We start from the raw sequence: 20,905 nt of genomic DNA, 5'->3' as shown, positions 1-20,905 counted from the left end.
TGCTCGTTTTGATATGGCAACTGTTTCCTACAATGTTTTTCACCTGTGAAATGGGGCAAATGGCACTCTCTTTTCACAGCACAGGGTGCCCAGTGCTGTGCTTTGTTTTTCCTATCCTTTCTTAAATCTAAGTCTAATTTAAAAAAAAATTGCTGGTTGCACAGGCTGTGCTCGTAACAGCTTTGCTGATGTTTGGCCAGGGATGAAAGGGATGTGATGCATTGTTTGCTTTTTTTACAAGCAATTTAGAAAGACTTCAGACCCTACATAATATTTTTTTGCCATTGTTTTTGAAAGAGTATTTGGAAACAGTCCACGGGGCTCCCAACCTCTTTAAATCAGCAGGCAGCACTATTTATCTTTGTCGTTCATTTCTGTAAGCAAACACCTTCCTTCCCACTCCTGAATACAGAAATGTCTTGTTTTGTTTGGTGTTGCTGCTGGTTATTGCCCAGTTATCCATTCCTGTGCACCAGCCAGGCTGTTGGTCATGATGCAGCCAGGAAGATTTCTGAAAAACCTGTTCCTGACTTTGTGCGTGTTGGGAACCCCAAGATGATCACTGCTGGAGTCCCAGGGGGGCACAGCGTGCTGGTCTGATCTCATATATCTCTGAAACTCTCCTTCCTCAGCTCTAATTCAGAATCTTTCTAAAAAAAAAAAAAAAAAAAAAAAACAACAACAACAACAACAAAAAACCAAAACAAAAAAAAAAACCAACAAGGATCCAGTTCTGCTTCCCACTGAGGATTGGGCCCTCTCATGGCTTGTCTGGGAAGTAAATAGAGGTCAGAGGTACAAGCTCCGTGTTTGATTCTGCTTTAAATTGATTTGTATGCATCCTTTCCTTTTAGCTCTCCAGAGGCTCGTGTGTTTTACATCTTGCAAACCATGTTTTTGACAAGGACTCTGTTTTTGAATATAACCTAAATCCGTGTGTCAGGTGTGCATACATATGCACCTGTGTGCATGCACACAAACTTTAAGCGCAATAGGCAATTTTATCCAGTCCAAGAGATACATATTACAGAGAGATCTATTTTATTGAACTCCTGGTATGCACGATTCAACTTCTCAAGCCTAAATGGGTCTCGTGCCCTTTCACTAATTAAATTTTGTTATAAATCCACCTGGGCTCTGTTTTTGTAATATCTACATTTGAATGAGGGCGGCTTAGTGTCTGGGTGGAACGGTTTTTCCTCCTGAAATGTTAATTAGATGGAGAATCTGTTATGCCTTGGAAAAGCTGCATTGCAAACCCATAGATAAACAGATTGATTTAATTTTAATCTGCTTTCATGGTGATGCATAATGATAACCGGTTTCTGTCTCGCAGGGCTGAAAACCACAGACCTTAATAAGAGTTTGTGGGTATATCATACAGTTTTAAATAGCTTATGTTGTGCTAGACCGCTCTCTATAAATTATTCTAACTCCATCAGTATCTCAGGGACTCCCGACTCTCTTCTGCTGTGGATTTTCAATCAGTGAAACTATTAGTGTAATCTGAAGAAACTTTGAGGCATCTTCTCTGAAAACAACTGACAACACTGGTTTGTACATCAAGTATTCGATGGGGAGAACGGAACAAAAAAAAAGCCTTGCAGAAGCCAGCTCTGCACACTAAATCACAGCATCCAAATCCTGCCTTTTGTTAGCCATGCCAAAATTAATAATGGGATTAAAACCAGCCATTCAGGTGGTTAGCATGAAGTGTCTCACTGCATGACCTATTTTTTTGTGATATGTCATTCCTGTGGCTCCGAGAAAGGTGCAGTTCTGTTCAGTCAGTTCTAAGACACTTTGCTTAAATGGGCCCTTCTCAAATGCTTCCATTGAAAGGGTTAGGAAGGCTTGTTCCTGAGAGGGGAACAATTTTTGTTTCTAATGGTCTAAATTTCTTCAGGGGTTCATAATGGATAGAGATCCAGGAAGCGTTTTTACGCTCGGTTTTCATTCGCTCACCGCAAATAAGCCCCAAGTCCCACAAAAATGGGCTGAGTTTTCTCAATGACTGATGTTCAAAGAGATGAATCTCTTTCGGGCTCAAATTCTGTCCTGTATTAGCTCCAGCCATAAAAAGTAATGAAGCTGCAGCGGGAGGCAAAAGAAGAGTGTGGCCTTAAAGTGTATGAATTTAGCGGCGCCCTAATGCTGTACATAAAATTTGAAATGGAGATGCTGGAAGCACAAATTCCAGCCAGTCCTCCTTGCACTGTGGAATGGTTAATTTGACCTGATCTATCGAGGGCCTCTCAAACAGGTGCAGAGTTTGCCCTAAGTTTGGATTTCTAGGGAGAGTGAAAAGACAAAGGGAGTGGCTATACCTTGAATTAACTCTTGTTTTTGCTTTCACTAGGGAGCTTGACTCCATGCTTCACCCTCATATGGTTGTTAATTCTGATGTGCTCTCTAACATAATTCCCATTCCAGTGCTATTCATGAGCTTATGAGCTTTTCTAGCATTCAAAAAACTGTCCTTCCTATGTTGCCTTTAATTTTAGTACTCCAAAACTTTAAAAAAGGCTGTCCTGAAGTAAAGACAGAAAATTTCTTGCTGTTTTCCATTGCTTCCTGATGTTTTAGTGCATTTTAATATGATTCTTTGAGCACAGAAGCCTCTGAGAGGGGAGGAGGTTCTGTGCAGGCGGTGAAACATCAGGATGTAAATGTCAGACTGAAGTGTTCTGGTATCAAAATGGTCTCATTTAAGCAACGTACAGCAACAGAATGACCTCAGATACTGCAGAGGATGACTGCATTTAATGTTCCCAGAGCATTAACAGTGATCATTCTGCACTCATTTGCCAGCAAGAGACAGTTACCTGGGAATTCTTTGAATAGATCTACAGCTTAGTCATTCCAAAATTGCTATCTAGATTTTAGATCCCATGGTAGCATCTGGTCCCACACTACCTGATTTTTAAGCCTGACATTTAATTCTGATCTTCAGAAAGACCCTGATGAGGTCTGTCAGCTCATGGTTGGCATCTGGAGAATGGCTATTTTTGCTCTTCAAGTCTCTTCCAAACGAGCACAGGGGAGCTCCAGGAGGGACAGACTGGATGTTTCCACTTCCAGCAGCAGTAACTTGTTATTGGATCAAGAGGTGATGTCAGTGGAAAGAGCCTGTGTGCAGAGCAACCCATGGCATAGCCATCAGCAGAAATGGGCTCTGGGCAACGTTGGCCATTTACAGGTTAGGACTGTGAATACTTTCAGGGTTTCTTCCAGGGAATGTTCTGCTGCTGACTTAGATCAGCATTTGACTTTCCAGTGAGTAAAAACTGACCTGATTTCTTTGTTTCATGACATGAAAAGCTCTGGTCAGACCCATTTCTGCTCACATTTTTCTTGTCTTCAGTTTTATATGGGCTGATGGGGGAAAACAGCCTCTCCCACCCCTCTTACTCCTGTCACTGCTGTCCAAAGGAGGTGGACATTAGCAAAGGGAAGGCTGCCATCCTGTACAGCTGAGCACTGCTTTGTTCTTTCTCCATCGCTGGGTTAAGATTAGGCTCTGGGCAGGAAAAAAAGCACTGAAGATAAACAAAAATAGAACCCCCTTTGAGTTATTCCTGGAACGCTTTGGGCAGATATGGTGACGAGGCGAATTCAGAGCCCACTGCAGTGCCTGTGCAGTGCCTAGAAGCTCTCAGAAACGTCCCCCTCTGCACACGATTTATCTGCCACCTTCTAGTCGCCACTGGTGACAAGATGATACCCGGTGGTAGCACCTCTGTTAACAGCCTCCCTTTTCTTCTCATCCCTTTGATGTTAAAAGTATTCCGCTTCCTCGGAAGGAGCATGAAAGGTTCCCGCAGATCTTTGCCCTGAGCGCTTACAGTAATAAAAAAACCTAAATTCAATGTCATGGGTCTAAAGCATCTCTATTTAGAGCTGTTTAAGGGTTGGATTCCCTGTTTGTTTGCGCTTTGTGTTGGGCTGGAGGGATGTGTGATGTCTGTACGCTGCGTGCAGGACATTGTCGGGAGTGAAACGTAGAAAGGGGAGTCCTGCCTGTGGCAGGGTGTCCGTGGCCCCTCCACACTCCTTGGCTTTGATCTCCTGCACGTCCCCAGGGCGAGGTTGTGTGTGTGATCTCTCCGTCGTCTCTGCCTTTCCCTGCGGTGCTTCAAACCAGACACTTTGTGACATTGTACCGTGGCACTTAGCAGCACGGGTGCTGTAATGCTGTTATTTTTCACCAGCCAGCTGTTCCACTTTATACAACACTTAAGTAACAATTTCACAGCCATTACCAGCCCGCAGTAATGACATGGGCTGAAAGCTAAGCGCTAACTGGTTGTAAACTGCAAAGACTGGGAGATGCTAAACCAGACACTTTGATAAATGAGAGAGGACATTGCCTGCATTTTAATTGGAGTTGCAGCCTCTTCTATCACTAGAGTAAACATAGTGTTTAGTGGGTCATGAGATAGAATTGGGAATCACTATCTTTATGCACTTAGGTAATGTATTTCCTTGATTTCAGTTGTGATGTATTGATCCTGGGAGTTCCTTCAGCAGGTTTTTTTTTTCCTTCTCCCTTCCCTTGACTTGTACCCTGTCAGCACTGACTGTGTTTTCAGGGGTTGTGGACTCCCAAGGGCTTTGTTTGCCATGATTGATTTGGTGCAAGGGGTGAGCTGCTCAGGAGCCTCAGTAACTGATGTTCTGCGCTGTGAGCAGTGATCCAGAGGTAAATAACAGCTTGTAGGAATACCTATGGAGGTGTTTACTTGGATAGGCTGCTTGTTAGAAAAGAAACAACCCAAGACCAGCCCACGACTGAGATGTTTGCAGCCTTTCTTTCCTTCTCTTTGCAAAGTAGAATCTGGCCCAAATTGAGCACAAAATACTCGAAAACTTTACTTACTGCAGCTCTGCCACAGTGTTTTGAGCAAATGCACAATCTGTTGTACTTAGACTGTTAAGTGTGAGCAAATATATGAAAAAGCTTTGTCATACACCTTTTTTTTGTGTATTGCAGCTGAGAAATCTTAGGCTGAACTGTGGTTGAACTGAGAGGCTGTCTCATGAGCACTCTGGAGAGCAGCTGAGGGGTCGAAGACCCCATGTGCCCTGTGACAGCCATGCAATTCAATAAAGCAGATTTGCAAGAAAGTAATTGAGCTCTGGCAGCAGTCATAGTCTTTTCACCTCAGGTATCTTCAGTTTTATTTGCTGGCAAAAAATGTACCTTCAGTTATTATTAACCCTGTTTCATCCAGGTCATTCTTCGGTAATTGCAAAATGCTGCTGCCATTGTGCATTGGGTGAATAAAATTCTACAATTGCCCAACAGTGGAAAACACAGCTTTGAGACATACTGGAGGAAAAAAACATTTCCTGGGGTCAAGGAATTGAAGCTTCTGTGCTAATTATAGAAGTATGTTAATCTGGTTCCTCAAAAGGAGTTCCTAACTTCTAATTCTGTAGAGAAACACAATCTTGTGTTACTGTTTTCAGTAAAATTAGGGGGTTGGTGCTTTTCATAGGTGACTAAATTAGACCTTATCTCTTCAAAGAAATCCTGATCCACAGACTGGCAATTACCCCAAGGAGCTGTACACAAGAATCTGCATTTGTTTGAAACCTCAGAAATTAGTGCAGGATGGCAGTTTGTCTCTGGATAAAGTGAATGTCAGGTATAAACAAACTCAGCTTGTCCTACTGGTTTTGTGTCCCTTTTTCTGGTTTACCTCCTCACCCTGGCGTTTAAAGGAATCCAGACAGAAAACAAGGGGGTGGTGTCAGTTATGTCTGAATTTGTACTCTTATTTAATGCTTTTTAAGATAAAAGTGAGACATTTCAGTTTTCAGTGTGTAAGTGTTTGCTGAGCTGTACTGAGACCCTGCACAGCTTTTTCAGCTGCAGTACAGCTATTGCCTGTGTGCCAGCTGAGCAAGGCAGGCTGTGCTCTGGGCTAAGGCTGCTTTTTTTCTTGATTCCCTACCAGTTTTGTTAATAAAACCTATAAAAGCATAGCTGTTGTATGGTCAATATAATCTGTTGTTGAAAAGCTGAGAGGCCAACCTTGCAGCAGAAGCTCCAGACTGTGCAGTGAAAGCAGCCCCTCACTCAGCAGTGTCTGGCTCTGAGTGACTCGGGTGCTATCCTGCACCCATTGAGGGGTTTCAAATCCATAAACTCAGGTCACCCAAATCCCACACTGATACCTTCTCTTGGCCATCACCAACTACAGCAAACCCTTCCCAGAGCTGGAAGAGGGTGGGGGTGGGTTTCTTAATCACAGCCAGCTTAGCTTGGAAGCATCTCAGCCACCCTCATTTCCCTGTGAAGTGGGAATAATTTTTCTATCACTGGTCTTAGCTGACACTCAGAAGTTTTCCTTTCTTTGAGGTGGAACAGAAAGGCAGGACCAGATGCTGGTCACCAGGACTAGCCAAAGACATGTGCTGAAAAATGTTTCATCCAGATTGTGTGGCCTTTTTCTGCCTCCTTCTCTTGAGAAGTCAGGAATGTAGTTTAATTTCCACTCTTCTTTGACCATTGATCTCTTGTCCTGAGGGATGTCTGAGGTTTAGCAGCAGTAACTGCACCTGCTTAAAATTCATTTCGTGAAATTAGCATAGAAGAACTTGAACAAAAATTGGCAGCCTTCGTGTATTTATTCTTCCAGGTGTGCTAAAGAAATTACAGCCACTGCTGTTGAGTTAGTGGTAGAAGAAATGAGATATAACCCCCTTTGTTCGAGGCAGTTGAAGGAATTCTTTGGCTTTTTATTCCGAAAACATCTGTGTGGATGTTGTCCTTCAAAACTTCCATTAGTAATTTCATGTGGAGGCAGAGCTGATGCTGCTTGTTTTACTGATATTACCAACTCTGCATGGCAGCAGCTGTTTATACAAAAAAAAAAAATCACATACCTTTTTGAGTTTTTTTGCCCAGAACTGAGAACTCGCCGTAGCACTGAATGGATTTTGAGTATGAGATTTTAAGCAAATATAATTAAACTGTCATTTCCTGACAGCTCACATACAAGGCTGTTTGACCACAATGGGCTTCTTGTAAACACATTCAGAAACCAAAAGTTAACAACACCAGAAACTCCTAATTCAGTATATTGGCCAACATTATATACCTGTGGACTAATTCAGTACTGCTTTAAGATACATATTTAGGTAAAGAGAGAGGCAGAATTAGGGAATGCAACACCTTCTAAAAAGAATTAGATATTTAAAAGTCTATCTCTCTATATATAGTTCCTCTTCTCCACTTCTGGCTCATAACTTCTGGTTATTATTCTGGTTGTTATTTTTTTAAAAATCAAACCCAGAAGAATTATGCTAAGCACATGCTAAGCACTTCTCAGTAGGAGCCAGTCCAGTTGTCATGGGGGCAACAGTCTGCCATACAGCTTCTCCTGTTGTTTAGCCATTGTTTATAGGTTAGACAGACCTCCAAAGAAATCACTTGGTTTAGGAAAAAAAAAAATATTTCTAAGTGTTTTTAGGTTCAGAGCTGACAGAACAATTAACCTGACAGTATTGAAATGAAGAAATATTGGGGCTCAAAAAGACCGTGAAAAGATATAGAATGTCATTGTTGAGTAATCCACAGGGAGGAAAAAAAGGGTAGATTTTGCTTGTAATATGAGGCCTCACTAGAAGAAAAACAACCTGACTTCTTTTACAATAAAAATGGTGCTTTCTTCTCCAGTACAATAACCTGTAGCCAAGAGAGGGCCTCAACATGCTCAGTGGTGCCCACAGAGGGGGTAATGGCAGAGCAGGAGTGAGGAGTGTTCTCCAGAACACATCCACCCTGTAATTTCACCATGAATAAAGCTGTAATTACCATCAGTTCAATCAGATTTCTGTCTTGATATCATTTCTTCAAAATATGGAATTCTTAATTAGTTCTCTCATCTCCCTCCCTTGTCCCGCTGTCGAACCCTGATGAGCTGTGGCATTTTCTGTGGGGCAGCAACGAGAGCATTAATGAAGAGAAAAGGAACAGATCAAGCTGACATTTTCCATCTAAACATCTTCTTGTTCTCCTAGGGCAAAGGTGAAGAAAGGTGTGAATGTTTTCAGTGTGAGAGCCAGCAGCCCCTACCTGTGGGACATCAGAGAGAGCATGGATTATACTGGGAAATATGCACCAGCTGTTATTGTTTGCCAGAGGAAATCTGCTGCCTCTGAAAGCAGGTAGGTAATTTCTAGCAGTATTTCTTTTAATAACTGACAGTTGTTTTCCCTTCTCAAAGCATTTTGCCATGATTTTAATAAGTTTTACTGTGGTGGATGAGGAAAATGCTTTGGGAAAAGCCGTGGCTGTCTTTATTTTGTACTGCATTGCTCATTGTACCACATATACTCTGAACAGAATGCTACTCAATGCTAATACTCAAATTAAAAGTCAGCAGGAAATACTGTTTTCACAAATTATTTAGAAGAACTTTCATATCTTACAATTTGGTTGTGGCTAGTTTGAAAAAAAGAAAAGAGGAATGAAAAAATTTCCTTTCATAATCATGGTATAAATCACTTTCTACTTATTATAACTCAGATTCTACACAATTCCTCTGCCACAGTATCCTGATTTTTTCTCGTCTAAACCATATATTGTCTCATACCTGACTGAATTTCATTGGTCAAAGAAGCAATGTGTATGTATGCCAAGGTCAGAGCTTCCTACTGTCTGGCACAATCTGTCAGGCAGATTCTTTAAAATCACAGTTCAAAGCTATTTGAAGCGAGTGTGAATATTTTCATTGACTGAGATGGGCATTGGATCAAAATCAAAGATTATTTCAACGATGAGTTTTCCATCACACTTTATCTTGTTGGGCCCATAGAGTGCATTTGCCTGATTTCTCTTCCTCAGCAGGAAAATATAAAGCAAGCTCATGGGGGAATTGAATCTTGGCAGCTTCCTTCCCTTCACTATTCATCATTCAGTAGCAAACCTTCAAAATGACCCCTTGTACACAGAAAAATAAATTATTATGCCACTTTTCGTGCAGTGGTTGTGGTTCTGTGTATTTGCACATGCTGAGTATAAGCATTGCTTATTAAAAGAAATAGGAGCTCATATACATATCAGATTTTACTGGGAAGAAAATCAAGTGAAAACAAGGTATGTGTGTTACTCCCCTGTAACTTCTGGTTTGACTTGTTCCACCCGAGTTCCCAGCTGAGATTTTGTGGTTTTCTCACTTTTGATAACATCCTCACAGTTTGCAAATGAGTGAAAAATATTTGCAATGTATTATTCACTGTGTTGTTTTCATCATTAAATTTAATCTCTTTTGCTATTCATTTTAAGAAGCAAGCTCAGGTATTAGGTGGGGAAAGAGAGCGTGCTCAGTATTTTTGGGGAAGCTCTGTTGATGTTTGATGCCACCAGATGGGCACAATGGATAACAGTTAAATATTGGTGTCTCTTACCAGATGATTTGTTTCCATAGTTCACTTTGAAATTAGGCAAACTCTGTCTGCACATTCTTTAATTTCCCCTTAAAAATCAGAGATCCGATCACAGGGATGCAAAGGTGGCAATGTTAATTAACTAAAGATTCAGTACCCCCGTGTTTCTGATAGTTTTACACGGATCAGAAACTAGTGTTAATAAAGCTGACTCACTGTGACAGGTGTAATTTCATGGGTTAAGGAGGCACTTGTGGGGTGACAAACTGAACCCGAACACCGGAGCCGTTTCCTTGGCGGGGTTGGAAATATCTCCCTCATTTTATTGGGAGAGGTTTTGGCACCGAAGGCTCATCGTAACAGGATTAACATATAAATATTATCACAGCCAGCAGGGTGTTTTAGGAGGAATATTAACAGCAAATATTGTGAGTCTGTATGAGAATAACTAATTAAGCCCATCTGTCAAATAGGATTTGAAGTTCTCGTGCCTCGCTTATTACGGGCTTGCAACAGTGTTCCAGTTTGATGGTGAAGCAATTGCAAAGTTCTCCCCAGTTCTTCTGATTTCATTCTGGGGCAATAATAATTTTGTAACACTCTTAAGTGTTGACCCATGAGATGATTAGATGGGTTTACTACCTGTAGCATCTGTACAGCACTTCTGTTCTTCCCTGTGAAGCATCAATCTTCCGTGCCTCTGTCGTCAAGCGGGTGACCAAAAAACCAAATAGAAAATGGTGCCATGGGAATTAACCAGTGGCTCAGAAATGTGACTTGGGAAACACTTAAACACTGATTGAATCAGGGAGGTACATCCTGATATGTACCATGCTTTACTTATTTCCTTCACAAGTTGGCTGGTCTTTCTTTTTCTTAACCTGTGATGAGGTGAATGGAATGGAATGGAATGGAATAGAATAGAATAGAATAGAGTAGAACAGAATAGAACAGAATAGAATAGAATAGTGAGATTAAGGAGTACTGCCTTTTCAGAATATTTTCTTGGATTGGTGCTGTTTCTCACTGTACCTGGGATGGAGAATCTTGCTGTGCTGGTGATGGTTGAAAAGAAGAATAGTCAAAAGTGGAAGATGTGGATTCCTGACTGTTCTTCCTCTGTGTTTGCTGTTGGACTGGAAACATGCCAGGTGGGATGGGCTTGGATGATTGTTGAGGTGGCTAAAGATAAAGATTTATTGGATTTTCCTCATTTGCAAAACATGATTGATAGTGCTTTCCTCTGTCCATAGCTGCTGTGGAGGCATTAAGCAAGATGTTCTGATGTGATACTAATGGGTGTCATGATCCTCTTAAAATATTTTATTCGTGTTTATAGTTTTGGGTCTAAATGTTGATTATTCCATTACATTGCTGTTCTCTGTGCTTATGGCAGGAATGAGGCTGTTGATTCAACCAAGTGAAAAATAATTATAGACAAAGCTTGGCTATCTCTGAGTAGAACCTTAATGTCTGGATATGATCATTTGCTGCCTTATCTCCAAATAATTTTATCATGGATGAGCTTTGCTTGGTAATTTCCTTTTCCCTTTGTTTTTTTTTCTGGAAATGTAGCAAGGATAGCGTTTGTTTTGATGCTTTTCCTCTTGCACTTTTGGGTTACAGCTCTGTAGCATTGAAGGCATTCCTGATTTAAGCTGCCTGAAACCTGATGCTGTTGTTAGAGAACCTTATTTTCAGTTTGAACTACAAGTGACTGAATCAGTCTGTGATAATATTGACACAGTGAGAGACAATAACAGTATTTTCTGGGCTATATCCTTCGTTTGTTCCTGCGTGTCTCATTTATTCATGATATTGTATTTCACTGCTGAATTTTCTTAACACTTTTATAATAGAAGAAATTAACTTGATATTAGATAATAACAGGAGACAGAAAATGTATGGCAACATTGCCTTTGATTTTCCTACACAACATCTTCTTTCTATTACATTCATGCCATTAGCCTTAGTGCCCTGTATTTCTCCTTTTCAAATGTAGTTATTTAATATTTAGTTTTCATGTTGTAACAGCAGTGAGCTATTGCTTCATTCTCTTACTTGTTGCATCTGCCAGTACATTTGATAGACTCTCAAGAGTGTTGTAGTGCTAAAACACTTCTGAAGCCAACAAGAGCCACACATTTAACATAAATAACAGCCTAATAGCCACAATAATTACATTATGTCTCTTGCTGGTGTTCATCAAAATGCCTCATAAAAATAGTTTAATGTTTTAGATCGCCGTGATTTTTTTTTACCTTGCTATCCATGTGCTCCCATGACTTTCTCAACAAGAAGTATTTTAGTGCTTGGAAAGAAAAATTTCTGCTCAATCAGAGAAAAAAACCGCACGATGTAGTAAAAGTAATTCCGAGGTGTTTTGTCACATCACATCATGTGGGAGTCACATGAGCTTCAGTTTATTGTGATGAAATAAAAGCAAGAAAAAGACTGCAGAAATCATGTATGCTTTCAGATGGGGCATATTAAAGGAGGATATCTGAAAAGCTGGACACTCAGAGTGGGTGAAGGGTTGGGTTAGGTTGTATTTTTGGGTATTTTGATGGCAACCCAAGAAATTCTTTGATTATGTGAATTCTGAGCAAAAAAGGTTTCTCCTGTTCATTTTTTAATGATAAATTTTATTACTGGGGGAACAGGAGGGAAGGGAGAAGGGAGATACCTCTTACGTGGTTTCAAAATTGCTTTCTAGGAATAATTATTCAGCCCTAAAAAATTTGCTATTCCCTCATCATTGATGCTGATGTAGTACATTAAGGTATCTATTATCAAGCAGATATGATATGTTAATTTCTGAAATACCAGAGTTTAATTCCATTTATACTTCTGAGAAATGTGGGTAATGATCAGCTGGAAACATGTTTACCCAGGGTAGCTTTAGAATTTCATACAGTGTACAGTGTGGGTTTTTCTTTTTCCTTCTTTCCAGTTATCTGGAAACCTCCAGGCTTCTAAGACTTTATATGTTGTGATGATGTGACAGTACTGAACATCTCAGAAGTCATGCTTACATTCTACTATTTGAAAGCAATTAGTCACAAGCTTCTATTTCTTATTTTAAAACTTAAATGTGCCCTCTGAGAGAGAACCCTGTGAGATGTTGAGGCAAAATAAATTTGAGTGAACCAAACCTCAGTGCATTATTCTTTTACAGGCTGACCCACTTTTTTCACTTTTTAAACAGAAAACTATTTTATTTATTAAGAAATTGGGTCTCTCTCGAAATCATTCCACTCAATGCTAATACACTACAGAAAATGTTTATGGCTATCATCTTGAATCAAATCAAAAGGAAAGAGATGAAATATTAACCAACAGCTATTAGAGAAAGGCATTATTAGCCACCTTTTTCACCTGTTTGTGAGTCATTTGTTTAAAATATAAAGTGCAAGAAAGCACTTCAAAGGCATGCAGATGGCCTTCTGGCATCTTAGAGCTGGACTCTTCCTGTCTCTCTGACATGTACATGAGGGAGATGGCACAGGGAAATTCAGCTGTCATTGCAGAGATGATTCCCTTTAATCTCAGCTGAATTTAGGGTTCTCCTTGCAGAGGAAGGCTATTCCTGTTCTTTTGGTTTGGAGCATAATGTTATTGGAAATGGGAAAGGTGGCAATTAGCATAGAATTGCTGACACGGTCCTTTGAAGCAGTTCAAGAAAATAGAATATGATTCCCTCATTCAGTGATTATCCTTCTGAAATATTAATGTACAGTTCTGTAGCATTTACCATCTCCCAACTGCCTGCCCTTGGTGAGATTCAGAGCATCATCCCAGGGAAATTGGTAAAGGTGAAGTACCCCTAAAATGTAACTTGACATAACAGTTCACAACAGGACTGAACAGTCAGGAAATTAAAGGAGATTATTGGTAGTGCCTGTAGCTTTTTATACCCCTGTGGTATCCCTTCATCATCTGTAGGATTTTTTTGTGCTGAATGGAAGAAAAGTCAGATACCACCTCTTTAGAGGGCAATATGATAAGCACAGAGGTAATATAAGGGCTTTTATTCTGCTCTGTGGTCAAGTGCAAAGAGTAACAATACACCAAAAAGTTTTAGGGCAGAGACAGGATCTACTGCAGTGCCTCAGATTGTTGCTTTCTATGGTTTTAGCAATGCAGGGTGAAGAATATCCACTAAAATAGTGCTCCACATAGAATACATTGCTATGTTAACAGCAATACCTGTCCACCACCTCCAGCCCAGCTGCCTCATCCAGCTCTTTGGTCCACCTCTGTATTTCCTTGGAAGGAATCTTGTATTCTCTGCAGTGGCACAGCAGAAGACAACCTGAGAAAGCATTTCTTACTCCGAGTTGGCCCAGTTCCACACTCACATATGCCAGCATCAGGGTAACCTCTCCCAGCTCGTTCAGCTGTGACCCCAGGGTACAGCTTTGAACAGGAGGAATTTTGGCTGCAGGATGTGTGCTTGTAAGGAAGGATGAATTTAATTTCCTGTCCCAGTTCATCTGAAAGCATGTTATCCCCTTTGTGTTTTTGGATTAAATCTTACTGACGCTTGTTTTACATATAAAAATAATCATGGAAAATATGAAATACTAGAGTATAATTTCACTTATACTTCTGAGAAATATGGGTAATGATCAGCTGGAAACATATTTACCCAGGGTAGTTTTAGAATTTCATACTTTGTACAGTGTGGGTTTTTCTTTTTCCTTCTTTCCAGTTATTTGGAAACCTCCAGGCTTCTAAGAGTTTATATGTTGTGATGATGTGAAAGTACTGAACATAGGATCCATAGATACTTCATATAGGAGGTTCTCTAATGATCCCAAAATTTATTGTATAACCAGGTACTCAGTATTCTCTAACTAGGAATTCAAGAAAAGGTTGTGTGCTGTCTCCACCAAGTTATTGTGATAGCTCAGAGGTTCACTGGATGAACCTGGGAAGTCCTGGGAGGAATTCTGATGATTCCTGTGCTCAAGTAGCTGTAGAAAATTCTAATGCTTGCGTGGGAGTAGTCAAGAGCTGCATTTTTGGCATTTCAAGAGGTTCTCAAGACACAAAGCTGTCTGTGATGTGCTGGTAATTAGCCTTGTTTTCTTTGAGATATATATATATATAGTACTTCTATAAAATGAGGTTCTATAGCACAGTGTTCAGCATGACTTTGCTAAAAGTTGTCTAGAGGGAGTCTTCTGAAGATGCTGTAATTCTTCAGTTAATTGATCTGCCTCTGTAAAATCTGCAAACAATAAATAATGTCAGGTGGTTAATTCCCTTCCACTGAGAGTTCTTGGCATGGAGAACTGGGAATCAGATAGTTTGAGGGAAACAGTCTAAGCCTAAGTAGTTTGCTGACAGAAGTCAGTCACAGAAAAGGCAGATAATTCATGGATACAGAGGGGCTTTTGTCTTCTCTTCTCTCTTTCTCCTTGGGTGACATGCAGGGGTTTTCTGGGTATTTCTGTATTGTGCTGAAGTAGCTATTTCCAACAGCCTGGATAACCTCATGCATATTTAGTGTCTTTGTTTTTACCCTGGTGTTACCCAGTGTAATAAATATAATTTTAAATTCGAGGATGAATGATTTCCCTTAAGAACCTTCAAGATTCATCATCATTATGTTTGCTCTGGGTTTGTGGTACTTAGCACTCTAGTTCTCAAACCTTTAGTAGCCCAGAGGCTGAAAATAACAATTCCAGTGGGACAAAACCAGTTTGTTCCCTATTACAAAAGAGGCAGCAAGTGAGTAATCTCCTGTCTATTAAAAATCTAATATTAAATGCAAAAGTGTGTCTTGTGAAAATATCTCTAATGGTACTGTTGATTTTTTTTTCCTTGGAGGAAATCTTGTAAGAAGTAATACTAATTACTCAAAGAGTTGGGAAGTGAGTGGATGACTTAAAATATGAGCTGAGGCTGAAAATCTGCTTGTTGCTGTTGGAGCATGGGGATTCCCATGTTTTGGATGAAAAAGTCATTAAATCTATCTGTCACATCTAGGTCAACATAAAACAAAGCGTGGAGCAGAAGGTTAACAGAATTATGTAATACAGTCTAGCATCCTTCTAAACTGTAAAACAAATCCTAAATAAATTCCAGCTGCAAGTACAAGGCTGAAGTTCACTGGGCATTTGAGTTATTTTATGGCTTCAACTCTTAATGTACAGATTTATCAATGCCATGAACAAGCTGGAATTGCAATATTAAAGATCTGTGGGTGCTTTATGTGAACTGATGATGCAGGTAGAACTCACCCTCTAATTATTTCACTTTGGTCACCTCTTGGGCTTTTAACCACCCATAGTGGGGTGTAGTAGGGCTTGATAAAAGCACAGAAAGGACATGGGATAAATTGAAGGACAGTTCTGACTCTAATACATGTTGTCTATCAGGGTTTATGTGCTTGCAGTGAAATGGAGTTACATGGGCAGGCTCAGGATGAGCTGATACACTCAGCAGGGAGCTGCACTGAGCTGATCACTGAGACAATGCAGAAGTCACTGCTGTGTTGGTTTATGACCCCCTGTAACTGCACAAGCCTTAATAACTTGCTCTGGGTCATGTGGGAAGTGTGACAGAGCAGGATTTAAACAGGGAACTCCTCATCTGTCAGCTACTCCCGTCAGAGGAAACTTGCACCAGAGGCTGCTTTTTTTTTTTTATAGTCAGGAAAAACCTTCCCTCCCAGGAGTTTAGTATACAGAGTTCTCTGGAACTGGTAGTGTGTCTTAGATCTCTTTTTGAAGAGCTTCTGTTGACTTCCATGCCAATAGAAGAAATCAGGTGTTGTTAGGAGAATGGGATGCCTTGTCCTTGTGGATGTAGCTGATTCTGATATACACACATGTAAAAATCAGAAGCAGGACAGAAATTTGAGGTGTAGAATCCCATGGGCAGAGCTGTCTGTGTGTTCACTGGATATTTTGGGTTACATGCAAGGAGTGTGTAATGTGATTCATTCCTCCCCCTGCCTGGTAATCTGCAGCAGCAAGTGGTGCTTCCACCTCTACCAACACACCCCAGCTCCTGCCAATGTTTTCCACTTAAAATCTGGAGTATAAATTTTTAGGGTTATATAGAGCTGTTCTAAAGTGCACTGCACTTTCCATTTGTACCTCTGGTAAAAGTCTGAACCTTTCAGTTTGAAATCCATCCTCACTGTGTAAGTTTATGAATCGTGTGTTCTATGTATGACACCAAACTTGAGCCTGGGAATGCACAGAAAAGATGTTACATAAGAAGTCAGACAAAAGTACATTTTAGGGTGTGTGGGAGTGGGGAATCAGGCTGTATCTTCTGTGGAGGGAGCCAGGGAGGGAAGATTGGCTTGTTGTATGTTCTTTGGAAAAGTACAGGGGTCATTAGAGGTTACTAACCCGTTGGTTACTCAGGAAGCCTGAGGGATTTTCCATATAAGATGTGTAAATATGATTCTGGATCAGGTGTAGTTTGAAATGTGAGTAACTGACAGCTCTGCTGTTCTGCCTTTGATATGAGACTGGTCCAGGCTGGTCATGATGTGAAGTCACAATCCACAAGTGAACGTGGCCACAGAGCCTGTGCACCACTGATTCTGCCTTCAGGTGGATGATACAGGGAAGATGAAGGGATCTGTTGGCTGTGAAGTGTCTCTGTGGTTGAGATCTATATTGCCAGGCTGGTAGCTGAGGGATTGCCTGCACTTATGTAAACGTGTTAATGTTATTCTTAGTCTCAGGGGTTACCTAAAGCTGATATTCAGATGTGAAATCAGCTGAATGGATGACTACTACCTCCAGCCTTTCTTGGGATGAATTTTCCCTGGCATATTGCAAGAATGCACCCCCACCTTTTTCTCACCTTAGCTGAAATACTAGAAAAACACCTTCAATGTTGATGGGATACTATCTTTTCCAGAAGTCTTTATTTACTGGAAGCTTTCTTAAATCCTAGTTTATGATGGATTTCTGCATGGACTCTCTGGAATGGGATAGCTACTCAATGCATACTGCCAAAAGTGAGACTGTATTGCTTTCATCTCCTGTTTCTTACATGGCCTTTCTAAATCAACTGTAACAAATCAATCCCAAAGCACGTGTTTGTGATGTTTATGTAGTTCTCATTTCAGCTGTACCTTAATGCACCAGCATCTCCATAGGTCTGTCTGTAGCAACACTTACAGTGCAGATGTGCTCTTATCCCTTATTGAAGATAAAGGCTGTTATACCAAGAAAAATGTCTTGTGGAGAAAGGAGAAATAACGTGGTGGTAAATGGGACACAGAGCCACGTGCTCCTTCAGCAAACCCTGGTCACAGGGTGAGCAGAGTCCTAGAAACTGGGTCTGTGTGGGATCAAACCTGGCTGATCAAACCTTCTCCCTGTCAGCTCGGGAGAAGGCGAAGTGCAGGGCAGAACTTCGTGTTCAGTTTATTAGGCTCTTCCATTTAATCTTGCACTAGAAAGAAAATAATTAGCTTGAATAGTTTCCAATCCAATTAATCTATTCCTAAGTGGCAAATATTGTACCTGGAAGCGGATCGATTATGAAGTGTTTCCTCTGAGATGCGCTTTCCCGTTAATTGTTGAAGCAATTAATTTTCTCACGGACACATGCAGATCTTTGTGTGAAGCAGCTGAGGCAAGGAAAGCAGAAGGCCTAGAAGGGAACAAAAGATGGCTGTAAAAAAATTAAGATTATCCCAGGTGTAATAAATATAATGTATGTACAGGGTGTTATATGTGTTGCCCGTACATTGTGCATTTGTCAACATCCATAACGGAGAAGCTTTAAAAAGTTGCAGAAATTAGGACATCTCAGAATTAATCTTTCATGTATATTCATTAAAAACAGTCTTACATGAACACATGGTACTTCTTCCATAGAATTATGGGCAGAGGAGAATTTGGCAGACAAGCTCTGACAAGACTCGGCATGATGTGTTTTTCAAAGTAACGTCTCCCTCCCGCCCTGAGACTTACAGTTTTGAGAAATGTGGGCAGATTTTTATAAGGAAAACAAAGTGCAGTTTTGCATTTTGGATGCAAAATCCAAAATTTATCCAATTTATCCCTTGCCAGTTTTTGAGTCCTTCCTTGGAAGCATAAGAAACTTCATAATGTTCTTCTATTTTTTTTTAAGTGTTTATTTCCAATTCTAAACATCTTTTAATGTGAACAGACAGTGCTGTTCTCCTAAACTCTATTGCACGTGGCTAAATGGCTAAAACTTAACTTGGTTTTCCCAGAATTTATAAACTAGATACACCTCTGACATGAAAAGCTGAATAGCTTCATTTTTTGCAAGGTTGTCAGCTACTGAATGGAGGATGGTGCAACAAATAATTTTGAATGGTCTTAATTAATTTTGTAGCTATCAAACCCACAAATGTTATATTGCCATACTCTCACCAATATCTCCATTTTATGTTAGAGATACACATACCCATTCAGTGTATTGTCTATATTGCAGTTGCTTTTAAGTTCTGGTAGATTGAATCAAGTTTGATTTTATGCACAATTCAGTACCAAGAGCTCTGTGGGAGAGAGGGGTGTTGTGGGTGTACTCTACACTGGCTTTATATATTTTATTGAGATAAACCTCTGACTTAGTCCTTAAGAGACTCAAAGAGAATTACAACGTCTTGATGAAAAATTACTATGTATTCAAAAATCAAGACTTTGTTCCCGTAAATGACATGAAAATAAATCTTGTTTGCAGTGGTTCTCAGCAGCAAATGATCAAGGATTTCTCTGTCTCTGGTGCATGGGGGTAAATGACAGTTTCAGAAATGCAGCCTTATGATCAAACCTTGGAGATGGTGGGAATCAGCAGTTGTTCTGTAAAAGCAGTATTTTTGCTCTTTTTTTTAGGTTTCTAGTTTTGGCACTCTCATCATGCTTATGTAACTCTCTAGGAAAATATCTCTTGTTCAGTGGTTTAGGGGGATTAATCTTGTTTATGAAAAGAAATGCTTCTTCTGCTTCTTGGATAAACCACAAATAAAGATTTTACTCGACAGTTGTAATCACGACTTGTAAACACACTGAGAAAGTCCTAATGAGCTGCTAATGATAATCCAGGTGCTTCCATCAGAAACACAGAAATGGCAGAATTTAATTATAAGGAAATGCACAATTATCAGACAGGTGAAAACAACTCTTAGGTAGGAGAATTACTGTCAAGCACAGTCCTGTGTATATAGATCTGCTGCCCAGCTGGGGTAAAAAATTATGCTCTCGTCCTCACTCCAAAGACTGAATATATAGTTTTCCATAAAAAAAAAATACAGTAAATGGAACCTCTTAATGTGGAGAAGGAAGAATTGTGCTAGGGGCAGAGTAGAGAAAGCAAATATTTAGATGAAGACTACAAGGAAAAGCTATATGCATATTTATGAAGATTCTTACGATGCAACCACAGAGAGGACTAAATTACATCGCTTCATTTGCACCCCCCAACCTTCTTTTAATGTTTTAATGAATGCATTTGTTTTTCTGGATTGCCAGTTAGGTTAGTCTGACAATTCTGGGAGTAACAGTTGAAATACTTGACTGATGGTGGTTATGCCGTGGTGCTTGGTCAGGTTGCCTGTTCTGCAGCTGTGGAGCTACAAGAGCTGTGGAGGATTTGCCATTCCCACTCTCCAGGAGTTTTTGGTTTAGCTGAGGTGCCAAAGAAGGTGATTCCTGGGAACTGAGGCGGAGATGTGGCCATTCACTCACCTGTGAGCAGAGAAAAATTGGGGGTGTTTGAGCCCTTGTTTGGTCCTCTCTTTGTGTATTTACCTTTCTTTGCAGAGCTGAGTCACACACAGGACATGTTCAGGGCATTGTGTGCTGGTCCCTGACACAGAACTCTGCCAGAGGAGGGGAGTTGGGACATGTTCAGGGCATTGTGTGCTGTCCCTAACACAGAACTCTGCCAGAGGAGGGGAGCTGGGACACTTTCAGGGCATTGTGTGCTGTCCCTAACACAGAACCCTGCCAGAGGAGGGGAGTTGGGACATGTTCAGGGCATTGTGTGCTGGTCCCTAAGACAGAACTCTGCCAGAGGAGGGGAGCTGGGAGCAGGTTGGTGGGGAGGAAGGAGAAGCTGCCTCCTGACACCCAGCAGAGAGTTAATGCTGATGGGGCAGTGGCAGATTGAGTGCCACAGCAGTGCAGGCACCTCATGGCCAGGCTGTGGGGCACTAACCTTCCACTGAAGGCAGAAAGGACGTGCCTGCTGCCTTCCCCTAAAATCAGGGCAGTTCCCAGCTCCAGGGGGGTGTGCCGAAGGGAAGGTTAACCAGAGCTGTTGGAAACGGTGTCTCCCAAGCAACAAGCAGTGCTAGGATTGTTGTTTAAACATCTGGCTTTGGGGCAACATTCCTAAACACCATTTCTCACGGCAAGTTCCAAGTCTCTCAGATGCTATGGTTTTTCAGAAGCAAAATAATCTGTATTTAAATCCACCAGAAAAGTAGCGGTTTTGGTCTGTGCGTGTGCAGAAGTCTCCTGTTCTAAAATTAGAAAGTCAATTTGTCTGT

The 20,905-nt window shown here is 40.7% G+C and overlaps 1 protein-coding gene across 2 annotated transcripts in view; it reads left to right on the top strand.

The window, feature by feature from the left end:
- Window positions 1-20,905, top strand: part of LOC103760233 (transmembrane protein 132D) — a 236,947-nt gene that overhangs the window by 82,239 nt on the left and 133,803 nt on the right. For both annotated transcript variants that reach the window (XM_018076205.1, XM_018076206.1), the window contains exon 3: window positions 8,032-8,178. In XM_018076205.1, the coding sequence (XP_017931694.1) occupies window positions 8,032-8,178 (147 nt within the window). The remainder of the gene's footprint in view (window positions 1-8,031; window positions 8,179-20,905) is intronic.

Source organism: Manacus vitellinus, unplaced genomic scaffold (assembly GCF_001715985.3).
Source record: "Manacus vitellinus isolate BGI_N305 unplaced genomic scaffold, ASM171598v3 scaffold_31_pilon, whole genome shotgun sequence".
Classification (NCBI taxonomy): domain Eukaryota; kingdom Metazoa; phylum Chordata; class Aves; order Passeriformes; family Pipridae; genus Manacus; species Manacus vitellinus.
This window is presented reverse-complemented; position numbering and strand designations above follow the sequence as displayed.